Source organism: Vicugna pacos, chromosome 18 (genome assembly GCF_048564905.1).
Source record: "Vicugna pacos chromosome 18, VicPac4, whole genome shotgun sequence".
Taxonomy (NCBI): Eukaryota; Metazoa; Chordata; class Mammalia; order Artiodactyla; family Camelidae; genus Vicugna; species Vicugna pacos.
In genome coordinates, this window is record NC_133004.1 from 27,583,814 (window position 1) to 27,602,805 (window position 18,992).

Consider the following 18,992-nt stretch of genomic DNA (forward strand, 5'->3'; position numbering starts at 1 on the left):
AAGTTGTAGATGCAATTACAGAACAACGTAAAATACCACGTTAATGGTCAAAGCAAGGAAAATCATATAACATAAATTGATGCAGAAAAAGCACTTGACAAAATCCAATATCCATTCATGATAAAAATCTCTAAACTAGAAATAGAAGACAGATTCCTCAGTCTGATAAAAGGCACCTAAGAAAAACCTACACTAGCATTACATTTTTGTATATATTAAATGTGGATATCTGTATGCAAAAGAATGAACTTCAACTTACACTGCATATCTTATATAAAAATTAACTCAAAATGGACCATAGATCTAATGTAAAACATAAAAGTATAAAATTTCTGAAGAAAATAAAGAACAACATCTTCATGACCCTGGTTAGGCTAAGAATTCTTAGACATGACACCAAAAGCACAACCCATAAAAGAAAAATTGATAAATTGGGCTTCATCAAAATTAAAAATTTTTTCTGTGTGAAAGACACCATTAAGAGAAAAAAAGACAAGATACAAACTGGGAGAAAATATCTGCAAACCAACGTCTGACAAAGGATTTACATCCAAAATACATAAAGACCTCTCAAACCTCAATAGTAAGAAAACAAATACCTTGATTAAATAAAATGGGTAAAAACCTTGAGCCAATATTTCACTAAAAAGGATATACAACTGGCAAAGAAGTGCTTAAAGAGATGTTCAACATCATTAGGCATCAGGAAAATGCAAATTAAAACAATCGTCTAAGAGAATGGCTAAAAAACATTGACAATACCAAGTGCTGATGAGGATGTGGAACAACTGGAACTGCTGGCACATGGGAAAGTGGTATGACCACTGTGGAAAACACGAGTTGGGCATTTGCTTACAAAGTTATACATATACTTTAAATACAGCTTAGCCATTTACTCCTGGGCATTTACCCTGGAGGAAGGAAAGCTTATGTTCACACAAAATCTTGTACATGAATGTTTATAGCAGCTCTATTCATAATAGCCTGAAACTGGAAACAGCCTAAATATCCATCAGTGGGTGAAAGACTAAACAAACTGGTACAGCCAGATAATGGAATACCACCCAGCAATAAAAGGAATGGACCTATGGATACATCCAACAACTTGGATGAATCTCAAAGGCAGTATGCTGAGTGTAAAAAGCATACTCAAAGGTTGTGAAAGGTTACACACTGTTTCATCCCATTTATATGACAGTTTCAAAAAGACAAAACTCTAGTAACAATGAAGAGATCAACAGTCACCAGGTGTTAAGGCTGCAGGGAGAGTGTGACTACAAAGGGGCACTACAAGGAAGCTTATTGAGGTGATGATTGTTCCATTTCCTGATTGTGGTGAATCAACACATGCGTTAAAGTTCACAGAACTGTCTACCAAAAATGTCAGTTTTACTGTGCATGAATTTAAAAATTAAAATGTAAAAAATTTAAAATGTATTATCTCTTTCTAATAAAAAGACTTTGTAAATTTCTCTTTTTTTTTTAGTTTTTTAAGTTGAAGTATAGTTGTATCAGTTTCTGGTGTACAGCATAATGTTTCGGTCATACATAAACATACATATATTCATTTTCATATTTATACCTTCTTAACATCATAAATATTTTGTGCCTCAAACCAACAAAAAGCATCATGTTTAAAGGTGATGCTCTTGAAGAATTCCCATTAAAATCAGGAATAAGACAAAGGTGCCCACAATTACTGCTGTTTATTTTGGAAGTACGAGTCAACACAGAAACGTGAATCTAAAAAGGGGTGTGAAAATGACAAATAAGGTAAAATATTCTAAATGTACAGATATTATTGAGTACCTGGAAAAATGAAAAATATCAATGGAAATATTTAAAACTGAAAATTATTTAAATAAGGTAGTTTAATAATAGAAAAAAAATGGGTGAACACACAGATAGTCTTTTATAAAACAAGGAATACAACTGACCAATAAACATTCAACTTCAATTAAATGAAAGAATACTTTTTAATAATGAAAAAGAAAATATCATTTTAAACATCAGCAAAAAAGTTTTCAAAGCTATTACATACTAAGTTTGCTGAGGACATGAGTAATAGGCACTAAGATACTGCTAGGAGAATAATAAATTAAAATATGTGACTTTTCTGGAAGGCAATACCAATAACAAAAGCAGTTTTTAAAGTCCTAATAATTTTATTACATTCCTCAATAAATTTCCTTATAGTATCCCTTTGAAATGGATCTACATTCCATCTCACTTATAGTAATTTATCCTAAGAAAATTATCATTATTGTGTTCAGAAAATTGGCAACAAAGATGTTCATTGCAGTTGAGTTTATAATATTGAAGCACTGCAAACAAGCTAAAGGTGCAACCCTAAAGATTTCAGATTTTGTCCTCTGCACTTACATACTCTTCCCAGGCGATGTCATTGATGACTTTTAATTGTAACCTGCACATCAATTATTCCCCAATATAAATCCCACCTCCCACTAAAACTTAACTCCAGACTGACATACTCAACCGCTAATTTATATCCCCATTTGGATGTTTGTAGACATGTAACTTAGCGTATTCAAGCTGATGGCTTTCTCCCAATAGATTTGTCATTTCTGTTGTTTTTTGATGGCATTATCCACCAAATTCCCTGAGCTAATAGTCTGGAATTCACCCTCAGTGCTTCTTTCTCCCTCCCTGCCCCATATCAGATCAATCATGAAGTCCTATTGACTCTACCTCCTCACTATTTCTCCAGCCTTCAGGATCTGAAAGGATAAATTGGGAGTTTGAGATTTGCAGATACTAAACATTATATATAAAATAGATAAACAACAAGTTTATACTGTATAGCACAGGGAACTATATTCAGTATCTTGTAGTAACCTATAATGAAAAAGAATATGAAAATGAATATATGTATGTTATATGTATGACTGAACTATTATGCTGTACACCAGAAATTGACACAATTTTGTAAACTGACTGTATTTCAATAAAAAAGAAAATGAAAAAAAAAAAGAAAAAGAAAGAAAAAAATAGAAGTCGCTTACAGAGATCTATGGCACTCTGGCCTTCCCTGAAACATAATAGAGGAACTGCCATCTTATTCTCCCACCATCTGCCTCTCTGAGTCACTACCCAATCCATGGCTCTGAGCGGTTGCCTATTCTATTTGACCCTAGCAATAAGTCTGGCTCTTTGATCCCTATCTTCTGTCATTATCACATCAGAAAAATTTGACTATGGTTGCCTTAATCCAGAGTATGAGAATATGATAAAAAGTCCAGCCAGAATCTGAAGTCCAAATCCAATTTCAGAACTGGGCTGGATCCACTACCCCATCCCCATCTTGCCCCAGCAGACTGAGACTGTGGCATACCATTCATCCACTCCTCCGACTTGATGCTAAACTCATAGGCTGTCACCCACAGCTGCTCATAAGGCACTTTGTTGGTCAACACGGTTTGCAGAAGAGGGAAGGTACTCTTCTCCTTTTCCAACAGATCCTCCTCCTTATTGATCAACTGCAGGGCAAAAGGGGATGCTGTTTATTGGGTGGGTGACTCTTCTGAACCCGAGAAGCCACCATGGCAAATTCCTCAGTGCTTTCAAAACCAAGCTGAGGAAGATGCACGTTAATCTGGAGAGTAGGAGAGGAAAATAAAACATGACCTCAAGTAAGAAGGTCCCTCTGCTACCTCTGAGGGCCATGGCAGCTGAGATTTAGCTGGGTGAAACTTTACAATAATTTGCCACTGGCTCCATCATCTTTGCTCCTACTGTACCATATCCATATCCCCATTTTCACAATTTTCATATGTACTTTAACTGTTCACATGATGTTGCTGAACTGCCTCAAAGGTAAAAAAGTCAATGATTAAAGTACTTACTAGTGACCTTCTGAGGAAGTTACTTAGCCTCTCCAAGACTTAGTTCTCCCATTTAAATAGGGACAAATGAGGATAGTAACAGTGCCTACCCCAAAGGTTTATACGGATATTAAGTGATATATCACATATGAAGCACTTTGCACATTGTGCACATAACAAATATTCAATATACATGAGCAATTATTCCATTATAATTTCTTCTTTGTGTACTTAATGACTAACAAAGAAGCTGGTATAATATAGGGGTGTAGAAAAAGGTAGCTGAAAGTACCAATAAAAGAACTGCTTCATCAATTAATACTGTCAACCTGACAGGTTGTGTTAGGAAAAACACAAAACCAACAGAGCAGGACAGTCACAAGCCCCCATCCCGACTCCAAGACCCCAAACCTCAAATTCCACCAGTGCTTGATCTAGGTTCTTCGAAAGCTCATTAAGCTTCTCAACATTGTTCTTCATTTCTTCTGTGGTCATCACTTCACGTTTCCTAAAACCTTCCAGTTCCTTGTTGTAGCCCTTAAGTTTTGCCTCAAATTCTGAGCACCTGAAAGTAAAGACAGCCCAGTCACTATTGGACTTTCCACTGTGTGATTTTCAAACCCATATTCAAGCTTGGGGAGAATTTGATCTTCTGATAAAATATATGTAGAACTTATAAATATATGTTATTATGTATAATTTATAATCCTACCTCCCAGAGACAGCTGCTGTGAACCTATTGGTGGTTAAATATCTCCAGATGTTTCCTATATAGGTAAACGTATATCAAAGTATATATTATAATACATATATACACAAATATAAAATTTATGTATATACATATTATTCATTTCTTCATTAGATATTTATTATTAAGTGCCTAACTCCAAGAACTACTCTAGATATCAGGAATGTATTTGTGAAGTACACTAATTAAGCCTTGTATTTTAGTTTGGGAAAACCCAGACAATAAACATACATGGATGGGTGAATGGATGAATGGATGGATGGATGGATGGATGGACGAGTGGATGGATAAATCCATACATAGATAAAAATGAAATGAGGTTATTTTTGATAGTGACAAATGCTCTGGAGAAAACTGAACAGGGCAGGGTACCTAGCGGATGGAAGTGGAGAGCTACTTCAGTTGGAGTGATCAGGGAAGACCTTTCCAGAGATTTATCTACTTCACCTGTATTATCAACAACCCAGGTCTCAGATTACTTCTCCCTTTTCTTAATGAAGTAGACTAATATAGTGTTAGGTGGACAGGTTCTAGAGATGGACAGGCTAGGTTCAAGTCCCTACATTGCCACCAAAAGCTATGTGACCTTGGTCAAGTCACTTGACCTCTCTATGCCTCAGACAAATTAAATGGAATAGTAAGTACCCACTTTAGTATTTAATAAGCTAACATATACAAAACGCTCAGAATTGAACCTGGTACATAATAATCACATATAAGTGTTTAGTCTCATTCACTAAAATGTAAACTCTACCAATGCAGTTTTAAACTCTTTAATTCCTTTTTGTGTCTCCAGCACTTAGCAGAGTGTCTGGCATAAAACAGTATTCACTGAATGAATACGGGATTTGCCACTGAGAGCAGCTATAGTGACATACTACAAACTTGGCTATTATCTTAATAATACTTAATTATGTTAGGGCAGTTTTGATGTTCTTTTTTTTTTCCTTAAAAGTAATTTAAGAGAGTTAATTTTCAATGGTTTGATTTGGGTTTTATTTCTAATGGCACTGTGAGGTGAACAGCCTCTGGTCAGGTCCCCAAAGATTCACACCTCCTGGTGTTTATATCCTTGTGTAATTGTCTCCTCTTGAGTTTGGGCTAGAACTAATAACTCACTTCTAACAAAGAATATGGCAAAAGTTACGGGATGTCACTTCAAAGATTAGGTTACAAAAAGACTGCGACTTTCTCTTTCTCTGAACGAAGCCAGCTGCCATGTTATGAGCTATTCTATGGAAAGGCCCATAGAGCAAGGAAAAGAGGGCAGTTTCTGGCCAAAAGACTATGAGGAACTGAATCCTACTAACAAGCATGTGAGAGAGACTGGAGGTGGATCCTCACCCAGTCGAGCACTCGGATGACACTGTAGCCTTGGCTGACACTCTGACTGCAACTTCATGAAAGACCCTGAGCCAGAGGTGTACTGTTAAGATGCACCTAGATTTCTGACCCACAGAAATTACAAGATAATAAATGCTTGTTGTTTTAAGCTGCTATGTTTCAGGGTGATTTGCCATGCACAAATATATAATTAATACACACTATTATAACAGAATGTGGCCAACATAGTTTCTGCTTCTTTGAATTTTTTTAGGGGGAGAATCCTAAAATATGGTCAACTTTTGGAAATGTTCTATGGACATTTAAGAACAGTTTTTTCCACTGTAGAGCAGAAGGTCTGATACATATCCAACCAATTAAGGTTCTTAATTATTTACTTCTATTATCTCCTTATTCAACTTTCACTTCATTTACTTTTAATTATTTGATATATAAGGGTTGTTGATCGCTTTAACATTATTTCACCCATCTAAGTAACTATGTTTGATTTATTAATGTTTTTGCCTTGTCTTTGACAATATCTGATATTAATATGGCTGACTCTGCCTTCTTTTCCTCCGTATTTGCACACTATACTCTTGCCGACAGACAACTTAAGTGTTCTTGTTACCTATTAGCACAGGAGATCAGGAACAAAGATTAGGTTAGTAGCAAGATTAAATCAGTTATTAAAAACTTATAGGAAATACAGAAGATGGAGGAACATGTTAAATGACACCACAGAGGTGCAATCAGGAGAGTCTAGATCTAGGGACAAATGACTTGGTTTCTTTAATAAATACACTGCAAGGGAAAAAAGCAAAGGAGATGGAGGGGAACCTACAGATGAAAAGAAAATTAAAAGACATGTCAACCAATTACAATATTCTAGGCAATTTTGGATTCTGATTCAGGTTAGCAAGCCATAAAAAGAAAAAAATTAGATCTGGTCTCCAGATTGAAAACCTTCAGTGACTTTCTAATACACATAATAAAGAACCCAAGTTCTTTACCGTGATCTCAAAGAACTGCTCCTCTAACTCTCCAGCCTCATTTTACAGCCACTCTCCTCCTCAGGCCAAGGTTCCCCCATGTTGGAACCATTGCTCATGCTACGGTCTGTGTCTCGACAGGGCCCCCTTATACTCACTCCCTCCCCACATCTTCACTTAATGGGCTCCTTCTCATCCTTCAAGTCTCATTTACATGAGTCCTTCCCTGACTTGCCCACTGAATGCAGTCCCTGTGCTCTGTTTGCTCTTTCATCTCTGTCTTAGAGTTTCTGTATTTATCTACTTTATCTGCCATCTCCCATGCCGTCTTTGTTCTCTGTATCTTCAGAGAAGAGGACCGGAGACAGGAGCACAAGAGGGGAAAAGGCAAGGTGGCCACTGCCACCCTCTTCCTCCCCTGATCGTTTTTCATCAAAGTCTTAAGGAGTCAAAGGTAGAGAATATAAGTGCTACGAGAGACAGCCTGCCTCTTCTCAGATTTTTGTCTTTATTTTGTATTAAACTGTGATTTTAGATTCTGGTAGGTATTAATTTAGAGAATATCCTTATTGGGGAAAAGTCTCATTCATTCATTCATCAAAACTGCGAGAACCAACTATCTGCAAGGCACTGTGCACTGTCTGGATCCCAGACGCCATCAGGGCACTCCCCCTAAGACATCTTCCTTTCTTCCCCTAAGATGCACTCTCATGGCAAAGAGCAGCTCACATTCCTGAGATGTCCATCATGCATATTCCAGGTCACTTCTAGGACCATGGAACCTACTACTGAACGGAACAGAGTTGAGGGAAAGCCGATTCTCCTGTTGCCCACACAATTAGCCCAGAAAAGCTGCTGGGTGCTTTTTACATCGTTAAAATTCTTGTTGAGGCTCCAAATACAGATCCACACACAAAGATAAATCTCTGATGGAAGCAGTTTTGAATTCTTCCCAGAAGGCAATGGTATACAAACTCAGTGATTATTGTAAAATATTACTATTATTATTGATTTCCATTTCTTTTTAAAAATTTTTATTGAGGTATAGTTGACTTATTGTATGGGTTTCAGGTGTACAACACAGTGATTTGATAGTTTTATTGTATACACATCATACAAAGTTATCATAAAATATTGACTATATTTCTTGTGCTGTGCATTACATCCCTGTGATGTATTTTATAGCTGATAATTCTTACTGTTTTAAATTTTTTATAATTTCTTAGCACAGTATAGTTTCTGAAGTACTTTCACGTCCATAATATATACATACATAAGTACATATCATTAGTAAATAGTAGGCACTCAGGAAATTAGGGTTTGGTAAATGAGTTCTATTCATGGGACCACCTGGAGTCTGTGGGAGAATAATGCAAGAATTTAAAGACGGTGGACTAGTCAGAATTCTGGCAAGAAGTAGAATTTACTTCAATATTCAAAGAAAGAGACGTTAATGAGGGGACTACTCACAGAGGTGAGATGTGGGTAGGGTTAAAGGAACAAATAGGGGACAGTGAAGCACCCAGAGATTAGCTTAGTATTGGCAGGAATTACAAAACCTGAAGTTGGGCAGTAGGAGTTTCATGCATGATGGGGATGGTAACTGGTATAAACATGCAGTTCCTAAACAAAGTGTTATAATCTGGGGTGTGTGTGTGTGTGTGTGTGTGTGTGTGTGTGTGTCTGTGGGCGTGCATGTGAACGCACACACACACACACGCATGTTTTTACCATGTACGTGGTACTTGACCCACTTCACTTGACATTGTCTGCCTTCTTCAGTTTGTCACTGCATTAAAATCTTTATTTAGCAGTCAAACACACTTATGTGTCTAGAATAGAGCATAGCACCTACTAAAAATCTGTAATAAATACCCAGCGGATAAATGATTACAGACACATTAGCCTTGAATGAGACCAGCTGCAAAACAGGCGATTTCTCAGCTTCCAGCCACGCCTTTATTATCAACCCTGGTTTGCTATCACACAGATCCGTAGTCTCCAATGTAAGGCTGACAATTTTGTTATTATTATTGTGAGGCCATTATTACATGCTACTATTTTTGTCTTCTTCTCTCTGCACCACTAAATTCCAACTGTTCAAGGCAGGGAAGGAAGGCATTGGCAGGGGTTACTATAGTGAAGCAGGCTTGAGGAGAACATCCCTCACTGGGAAACAAAAGGAAATTCCCTCTCCACTGACTGTCCTCAGCCTTCGCCCACACATTGCTGGGCGGGGGGTGGGGGGTGGCTCTAAACAGAATCAGGAACTCATAGAGTGTTATCAAGCTTAGTACCATTTTAAAAACAACCTCAGACTTTCCCTGTACCTTTTAATGAGGTCCATCTCCGCCTGATCCCGCTTGCTAAGGAGAAGATTTCGGCTGTTTTCTAAGATATCTTCAATCTGGTCTGGCCAGAGGAATAGAGTGCTGTTCAGTTTGATATCCTCTTCTGCAAAACACATACGGGACACTGCTCCAGGACACTGCTCAGCACAGGTCTGCTCGCAGGGAAGTTAACTGAGCAGGACAGGAGGTCAACAGAATTGGGAACAGGGATGGCAATTAATGAATGGGCCCATTATTGATGAATGATAGCCAGCATTCATTGAGTACTTACCAGGGGCCAGGCTAGAAGACAGACAGTATTATCACCCTTGTTTTTATGGATGGGAAACAAAGTTAAGCCAAGGGGTTCAAGGTCACACCACTAGAAGGCAGCAGAGCAGATTTCAAACCCAGGTCTGACCAACTCCAAAGCCTATGTTCTAACCTATGTTCTTTACTGTCCTCCTAGGCTAGGACTGAATACATATGTAGAAACCTAGGTTCTAGTCTTTAAACTGTTCCATCGCATCTGAGTTTCAGTCTCCCTTTTGGTTCAATGTCAATAATAAAATCAATGCCAGATGTCCTACCCATCTTATGGCTCTGGTCATTTAAAAGCCGTGGGTTCCCTCTGTATCCTTGGGAATTTAGGAGGCAGAGACCTCAGTCCTATCTGGGTTCACGCGACCAAGGGCACAGCTCCTGAATGTGCAGGTGGATGGTTACGGGACCACTTTTCACCCCCAGTCCCATCTCTCCATCCCATAACCATTTCCCCCAAACATTGTGAATACTATGTAATTCACAGGTATCTCCAGATGGAAAAAGGCTCTGAAACTTGGCTTGTAGAGAGCATATTAGATTTTCCTTTAGAACCTGACCCTTACAAAACTCGAACTTGGTTCAATAAGCCTTCAAGGGGCATTTCTTTCCTTTTAAAATATGCAGAAGCAAGAAGCCCTGACCTCCTTGAAGGTGGGATTGTATTAAGATGATAAATGGAATCTACCCATTTATAAAAGGACTCTGCATTTGAAAGTGACTTTCCCAGGAACACCAGGCACAAGATTCAAAGACAAGCATCTAAGAACTATTCAAGTCCCTAGATAATTCTTCTTTTTTGTCTAACAATAAGATTTTCTTTGTTTGATTCAATTCCTGTGGATAGGAGTATGGAATTAGTATGGACTGACATACGCACACACGTGAAAAACAGCTCTCCTGATACCTTTATTTAGTGGTAGGGTTGCTAACTCTCCTTCCCATAGCTCCTTATCCATAAAGATGTAAACATGCACATAAATTTTCATGCACACACACATGACATCGGACTTACGGGGCAAGTCTGCGTAGTCCATCAGGAACTCCAGCCTTTCAACCGCGTCTCTAAGTTGCTTCCTGAGTTTGAACACGGTGACATCACTGGATTTCTTTAAGAATTCAATGAGGGATACTAGCTCCCGAGTGTTGGCAGGGATCTCACTGACTTTGTCTGCAATGATGCTGTACTGATTACAGATGCTGCAAGGAAAGAAACAGGGACCATCACCACCACCATCATCATCAGTCACCACCACCTAAAATAACTTTCTTACTAGACCCACTATACTAAACAGACATGCTTCCTATGTGGAGACTAGAACAATGTTTTCTGACTTTTCTCTACCTGGAAATTCTTGATGGATAATATTCATATACACACTGTATTTCAGGAATAATGACAGTAGAAATGGCAATAATATCTGACATGTACTATGCCCTTTACAGTGTGCCATGTCCCATTCTCATCACTGCATGACTACTAGCTCATTTAATCTCCACAACAATTCTAAGAGGCAGGAACTATTATCATCAACATTTTATAATGGAAGAAAGACAGGCTGAGTAACTTTATCCAAAGCAACATGTTGCTATCAGAGCCAGGATCTGAACCTGGTTTACTTGATTCCAAACCTTACACTCTTAACAGGTTTACCATGGGTAAAATACAGATTTACACCAAAAGAATAAGAACACCACCACCACCAACAGCCACAACCCTTCAAATTTTATGTTGAAGTAGAATTACTTCATTTATAATTAATTTATAATCACTGCTCTTAACAGTACATCAGGAAGTTTATCCTCATGTGCTGCAGGTAATTTCCTGGTGGCACAGAGAAATTTATGTTCAAATACTGGGACCACTAGATCTAACTGCCCACTTCTCCTCAAACACAAGGCTGTGAAAAAGAATGTTATTATGGTCATAATTTGAATATCCTCTAATTTATACAAAAGCTAATGAATGACAATCTTCAGCATTTTAACTACAATAAGGGACAAATTATTTGCAATGTATCCATGCCTAGCACACAGTGGCCCTCGAGAAGTGTTAGCAACAATAGCTGCCATAGTTTTGTTATCATCGATCATTCCATGTTGATGGTCATACACCATAGAAAGATAAAAATCACTCCTCTTAATGTTTTCAGTCCTTGATATTCCTTCTTAATGTATGACGACCCCTTCTGTAATGAAGTTAACTGTATCTAACTGATGAGAAAATGATTAAAACATTTTTGCAGATGATCCTGGGGTGTTAGAAATGAATTTTTACACAATTCAGAAGCTGTGTGTGGAGAAAACTTATTTACTGTGCTGCGTGAATTCAGAGTATTCTCCACTTTTGAACTCAGAGCTAGGTAATAGTTCCCAGCCTCCTTTGTATTTTCGGTTGCGTATTTTACCAGTCAGCTTGGGCTACCATAACAAAGCATTATAGACTGGTTGGCTCAAACAGCAAAAATTTATTTTCTCACAGTCTAGAGGCTGGGAAGTCCAAGGTCAAGGTGCTGACTTACTGGGTTCCTAGTGACTTGCAGGCAGTTGCCTTCTCACTGTGTCCTCACCTGGCGGGAAGGAAGTAAGCCCTGTCTCTTCCTCTTCTTGTAAGGTCTTGTAAGGGTTTTCTGCCCTGGTTCCTGGCACAGAGCCCCTGAAACCCTTCCAATTTCATGGGTGATGAGAGTGTCTTTTGTTCTAATGAGGTTACTCAGGGTGAGCTTCTAGATGGCCTCTGGATAAGGAGCTGGTCACTGGAAAGACCAAGCCATCATTAGAAGCTTGGAGCAAATTAATTGAACTCAAGGGCTGTGAAGTGGCAAGGGTGAGGTTTGGGTTCAGAAGACTCAAGCTCACCTAATTGGGCAAGTTAGGTTTTCTTTCTGGGCCTCATCTTGTCCTCCATTCAGTAAGATGTCTTATATCTGTTTTACCTACCTCATGCAGTTACTGAGAAGGTCAAATGAGTCAGAATTTGGCTCATTTTTAAGGTGGAAAGAAACTTCAAAACTCAGCCACTAACTTGAGGTTTCTACATCCTTAGAAATCCCTGGGTTTGTAATAGGACCTCTGCTTTTACTTACATTAAAAAGGTCAAAGGAAATTACACATTTATTTTGATGACAGTGAATGCACTGAACAACCAAGGCACCATGTTGCTTGGCTTTGACAGTTAACAAATGCTTAAGAAAAAAAAAAAAAAAAGAACTGCTTGATGCTCAGACTTTCCAAAGGAAAGTGTTCTTGTAGTCTGAAGGCTGAAAACCTTTTACTGTCCAAGTATCAAATGTTTACGCTATAGGCAAAGAAACTGAAGATCCAAGAGGTGAAGCCAGGGGACACACAGGTAGGAAATGGAAGGTCTTGAATTCAAAACCAAGTCTTCTAGCTCCCAAACCAGGAATCCCACCGTTTATAGTTACTCAGCGAGAAAGCTGAGTGCAGTGGTGGGGAGTATGGACTTCTGGGTCAAAATGAACAAGGTTAAGCCCTGGATGTGCCATTTGCTGACCTCTTGGAGCTCAGATTCCACATCAACATAATGAGGGAATAGTGAACAGCCTTTTAGGTTGTTGTAAAGACCTGATTAGCTCTCAAGTGTTCAGAATGTTTACACAAGTCCTGGGCTACAACGTATGCTGAAAAAATGGTAGCTATTACCATCATTAATTTGCTGATGACTTTCTGATATGTAGTTTGAAAACCTTAAAGTGTTATAAAATGCTAAACTTATTTTATCTACATATATATGAATAATATATATGACAATATTAATAGTGGTCATTAGCACTAAACCATTTTGGTCTACAGTCTAAAGCTCTCTGGAGGAAAAGAAGTAACATAACACAGACTAACTATTTTGTAACATTCAAATAGAGACAGAGTAGCAGACAGATGCTGTCCCAGCCTCTTAGCATCATTGCCTCTTCTTTAACCACAGCCTAAGTCTTTTCGGGGTATCCCCTCTTTCTCTTCCTTGGTTCTCATAGTCTAGGTAGGGCTACATCCACCCCAGGGATGGGAACACTACCCAGATCTAAGCCATCCGCTTGGCTACGGTGTTTGCCTTGGTGTTGCCCAAACAACGAAGTCAGACCAGTGTCACACCAGAAATCTTTCTGTTCCTCTGGGAATGGGAACCTCGGAGGATGTAAGTCTGGAGCTGCTGGGGACCACAAACTGGAGAGAACTTATCAGACAGCAGAGCTGACACAGAGGACAGCCAAGGAGAGGGAAAGAGATTGTGTCCTAAATGCAGTGTTGAGGGCCTGAAGCTTGTAGCAACTCCCGAACTTTTCAACATGAGAGCCCCAGATTCCCATTTTCACATTAGCCAGTCTGGCCTTCTATCCCTTACAACCAAAAATGTCTTGACTAATAGATAGTCATCAGTAAAATGAAGGTAAAATATAGAGTCTAAGGGTGAATGACAGAGCTCCCAGACCCAGACAGTAGAAATCTGGATGGAAGTGATTCTAAGGGCTGCCTGCAAGCACCCTGTATCTTCAAATGTGTGCTAGGTGGCCAGTGAGAAGGTCTGTGACCTCAAACAGTCAAGTAGTCTCTCTCCGAAGTTGCCTGCAAGAAAGCAAAGGCTGAAGGGTCAGAGATGAACTGCCTCAGGATGCTTTCCACCTTCCTACTCCAAGTCCCATGTGGTTTCCTCCTTGCTGTGCACCGTCTAACCTGAACCTCAATTCCCTGCAACCCTCACTTGGGGGCAGAAACAACTTGAACTAGAAGTTCAGTCTGGTCATTGCTGGCAGGTACAAGTTCTGCCCACTTTTCCATTCTTCCACTGGTACCAAATAACATGCCTATTTCTCTGCATGCAACAATAATGATACCTGGTATTGGTGTCCCGGTTTACATCCACTTGGAATTGAATCAGACGGTCTTTAAGATTTTGGGCTCGCTCACAGAGATCATAATTTAGGGTCATGGTATCAAGGCAGAACATGGCCAAAGGCACGGTAATGTGCATGGATGCAATTTCATTTCTCCGCTTTTTTATGCTATTGATCCTCTGCAGAAACGAATAGATGCAGTGGGTTAATTTACCTTTAGTCTCTATGCAATTTGCCCCCAGCCTCAACCTCAGCCAACCCAGTCTAATGTTGAGCTCAGTATATACACTAATGAAACACACTGACTGCTTATTGGATTGTCATGTCACCAAGATATGCAATGTCAAGCAGCATCTCCTACCGTCACAAAATCATCAAGGCCATGATTTTCTTTCAGGAACGCGGTGATGTTTTGCTCTGCCGTGTTATCCAGTAAGTCATCATACTTTTTGTATACATTTAAGTATCTTCCGTATTGAAAAGCATAAGATCAAACATACAAATACAGGTCACCAAATCAGATGAATCCAAGTGGTAAATAAAGAGACAATACCGTAAAAGTTAGCCCAAACTACAAAAGAGAAACATGGCAAATATAACATGGCAAAAGGTACAGTGAACTGGGAATTCAGAACTGTGGCTTCAAATTCCAGTTTTGCCACTTCCTAGCTGCATGAACTTCGTCAAGATATTTCTCTTTTTCAAAGATCAGCGTCTTTAATTTTAAGTGGAAATGATAACACCTCATAGGATTGTTATAAAGCTTAACTGTAATTGTGTATATTTAAAGCAATTAATACTGCGCTTAACATACAGTGAATGTGTAATAAACATTGCTTCCTATCCCCACTTCCAGCTCTAAAATTCTATGTCTAAATTTTAAGATAAAAATTTGGAACTAATGAACCTAAAATTTATTGAATAGAATTAAGTTTCCCTCTGGTATCAGATCATGCAAGAACAGCTGGACAGATTCCCCCCCAAATTGGAGGATGTTTGGGGATGCTCTGGCTTAAAATAAGTTTGAATTAAAATAAAGATGATATGGAGTGGGCAGAATTAACTTTGTGGGGGTCCAGTGGCTATTTTTGCAAATATTCATAGTTTTGACTGCAGAAACACCAGTATGTTTAATTAAGGGATGCTGACTCAGGTCTTGCTGAAGCTGCGTCATAATATATGAAATATGCATCACATTACTTTTCTGAAATCCAGAAATTTCTGAGTGCCAGAACCTATCTGGTGCCATGGCTTTTAGATAATGGAGGTGAACCTGTAACTGAATGTGAATTCTGGGTCTTGTATCTATTAGCTGTACAACATTTGGAAAGTTACAATTTCCTCAACTGCAAGATGGGGATAAATAGTAATACCTCTGTAAGTAAATGTTAGCTATTCTTATCATGTGTTGTTTCAGGTGTGCGGAAATAGGGATTGTTTATCTGATGACAGTTAAGAGCACTAAGCCAATGCCAAAATGGCTGGCTAACTTAGTTACAACTAAACCAACTTACTTGCAGGGGCCAACTTGATTTTTCCGAAATACTTCGAAAGTTTGATCCACAAAGTCAGAAACCAATTTTTCATCAGCGTTGACGGTTGCAAGAATCAGATTATACCCTTTCAACTCTGGGAACAGGATAGATTCCACCTAAAGAGTAGAAGCCACTTTTATTTATTAATTTTTTTCAATGGTTCATTTTTTAAAATTGCAGTATAGTAAGTTACAATGTGTCAATTTCTGGTGTACAGCACAATGTCCCAGTCATGCATATATATATACATATATTCATTTTCATATTCTTTCTCATTAAAGGTTATCACAAGATATTGAATATAGTTCCCTGTGCTATACAGAAGAAATTTGTTTTTTATGAAAATATTTTATTTATTTATTATTGTACTATTCTAATTATTTTTTTATTTTAGGGGGAGGAGGTAATTAGGTTTATTTAATTTTAGGGGAGGTACTGGGGATTGAACTGAGACCTCACACATGCTAAGCATACACTCTACCACTTGAGCTATACCCTCTCCCCTAGAAGCCACTTTTAAATGTTGCAAGACTTCCACAAGATACAGGAAGAAAGATGACACCAAAATGTAAAGTCTCCTGCAAGGGACTCATTTCCAGGGACATCAGCTGCATTTCTACTCCACTTCCTCTCAGATGGTGCTAGAATCTCCCCACTGTTCCCTTTACCTCTATTCTCTCTCCTCTCCCTCTGGTTGGACTACTCATCTTTCAAATACTTGCTCATTTTAGGCCTTATGTCCTCAGACAGTCCCTTCTGGGTCCCAGGTAGATGTCAGGTTTCTCTGCTTAAGGCTCACATTCTGAATTTTTCCCATTTGGCACTCATCACAACTGTAATTAAATGAATATGTAACAAGCTGTTCTAGGTTTGTCATGGGACATAAATGCCATGGGCCTGGATCATGTCTGACATCTTCACTAGCGGGAACGGCCTAACAAGAGCTTGGCACATACAGTAAGTACTCAATACACACTGTGTGAGTGAATGATTGTTACTCCCTCCCCACGACCGAACACTTTTCCTCTCTGAAGAAAAGCTACTAGACACATGGGTTCTAATTCTAACTCTGCCACTAACTGACTATGTGACCTTCGGTAAGTTACTTCTCTCCAGACTTCCATTTTCTCATCTGAAGAAAAGGAGAGATATACTAGATTCTCCTCTCAGTTGAGAGGGGAAAAAAAGCTATGTCTTTACGATCTTGAGGCACAAAAAGTATTCAACTCTTCCAGCTTCATAACAGCATAGGTGTTTCCGAGTTTGTTCTCGGTTGCATGGTGCACGCAGGCTGCAAAGTCCTTGCTGGACTTTGCCTTGGATTTGTTGGACCCACTGCCTTCTGCTGCCCTCCCTGCTAAGAGAGTTTTTAGTGATCCGTCTCACAAAAGGTTCTTCAGAGTGTTTTACTGAGTTATAAACAGTTGATGAGAATGCATAAAGGTAGGAAGGAGCAAAAGCAAGTGTAACTGATCTTTGTCCTCCCTCTTTGGACAGTTTGAAGGCTTTTAAACCGGTGGAGGAGCAGCATCTTTGCCATAGCCATATTGTAGACAGTGTCTGAAAGCAAGGATATGAAGGAAATGGCTTAGGGCCACACAACTGAAGCATTCAGGCCATGCGACAGGTCACGGGTGGGTAGGACAGTGGACTGTCTCATGGGAGAAGTCTTCCATCAAAAGGGGAAGCAACACCTCATGTTGCCCTTTAAACGTGGCTGGTTCTCCCCGGGCCTGCAGAAGAGTCTGGTAGAACTGAGCCGAGAACAACAGTGCTGTTTCCAGGTAAGATTATCAATTATGGTTCCTCTCTGCTTATCTTCCCGGCTCTCTGATCTGGACTTCTTGGTCTTGTCATCACCTTCAGTGCTCACGCCTGCACACTTCTCTGACTTTGGCATTTCTCCGGCACTTTGCATGAGAAAATTCTCCCATCGCGAGCGAGACTGGCCCAAGCAGCCCATTCCCTAGTAATATAATTCCTGATTATGAAAGTAATGCATCAACGTTGCAGCTAATGCTGTTTTAAATTCTGTTTATTGCATTTCCCATTTTAGAAAATCCTTCCCTTATCTCATTCAGCTTCTTTTTATTTATGCCTCTCATTCACCTCTTTTCATTACAGTCAGCATTAGACATCCATGTTTTTCTCAGTTTTTTGCTAAGACAAATGTTTTCTAATATCTACTTTGGTTTTCTCTAGCAACTTTCATACAAATACGCTTTCTTTCTGTACCTTGAGTACTGTTCTCAAACATTTCATGCTAACGTCCCCCCCGCCAACTTTTGAAACTCATCTTTAACCATAAATAAGGCAGGACTGGTAGGGGCTGGGAGTACTGTCCACCTGTTGCTGTTCTTCGATATTCTCCTTAGATATTCAAACTGAGGGACTATTCTTTTAAAATGTCACTACCTAGTTCAGAGATAAAACAGCGTGAGGGGGTGCCAGGAGGGAGACAGTGTGACGGGCATCTCTAGATGGAGAACTCAGAGCCTGGGCTGCTTTTTCTCATAGTCTAATAAAGTCAATGGCATTTACTTGGGCCTGTCTTCAAATATACTACAAACTGTGACCTGTGACTATGTCTTCTGGGCATCACAATCCACTAGATCTACCACTAGCCCCTGCTGGGCTATTTGCAGCAGCAGCCACACACACCCTGGGCTCTCCCAGCCCAGCTGCTTGCAAACACTGCTGATCCACGGTGGTGAAGGGGAACTTGAGTGGTACGTACTTTATCTGTCCCCAAGCCCCCACACCATCCTTCCAAACTACAGGGCCTTCTCTTTCATTTCCTTCCTAGGGATACCAATTGTAGGAGAGCTGCCCACTGTTTCTTCTCCCTCCACACATCAGTTTTCTTGTTAGCCGGGCTTTGTTCAAAACCTGAAATTTAGAGTTCTCTGGTGAAATCAAATGGAGCATGTGGCTTCACATGTTTCCCCACAAACTCCAACTCTAATCGTGGGCCCTTAGAACCCTCTAAGTACAGAACCACAGAGAGGAGTACTTAAGAGCATCCAAGGCATCATACATAGCGCATGGGGG

General features: G+C 39.4%; 1 protein-coding gene across 6 annotated transcripts in view; it reads right to left on the bottom strand.

Annotated features, from left to right (window-relative positions):
* DNAH3 (dynein axonemal heavy chain 3) overlaps positions 1-18,992 on the bottom strand; it is a 150,092-nt gene that overhangs the window by 108,326 nt on the left and 22,774 nt on the right. For 5 of the 6 annotated variants that reach the window (XM_072942725.1, XM_072942724.1, XM_072942726.1 and 2 more), the window contains 7 exons: positions 15,921-16,057; positions 14,768-14,873; positions 14,407-14,585; positions 10,572-10,756; positions 9,236-9,359; positions 4,254-4,407; positions 3,353-3,497 (listed from right to left, as the gene is read on the bottom strand). In XM_072942725.1, coding sequence (XP_072798826.1) covers positions 3,353-3,497; positions 4,254-4,407; positions 9,236-9,359; positions 10,572-10,756; positions 14,407-14,585; positions 14,768-14,873; positions 15,921-16,057 — 1,030 coding nt within the window. Of the gene's footprint in view, positions 1-3,352; positions 3,498-4,253; positions 4,408-9,235; positions 9,360-10,571; positions 10,757-14,406; positions 14,586-14,767; positions 14,874-15,920; positions 16,058-18,992 lie in introns of those variants that run through there. The other variant, XM_072942727.1, reaches the window with a different exon arrangement.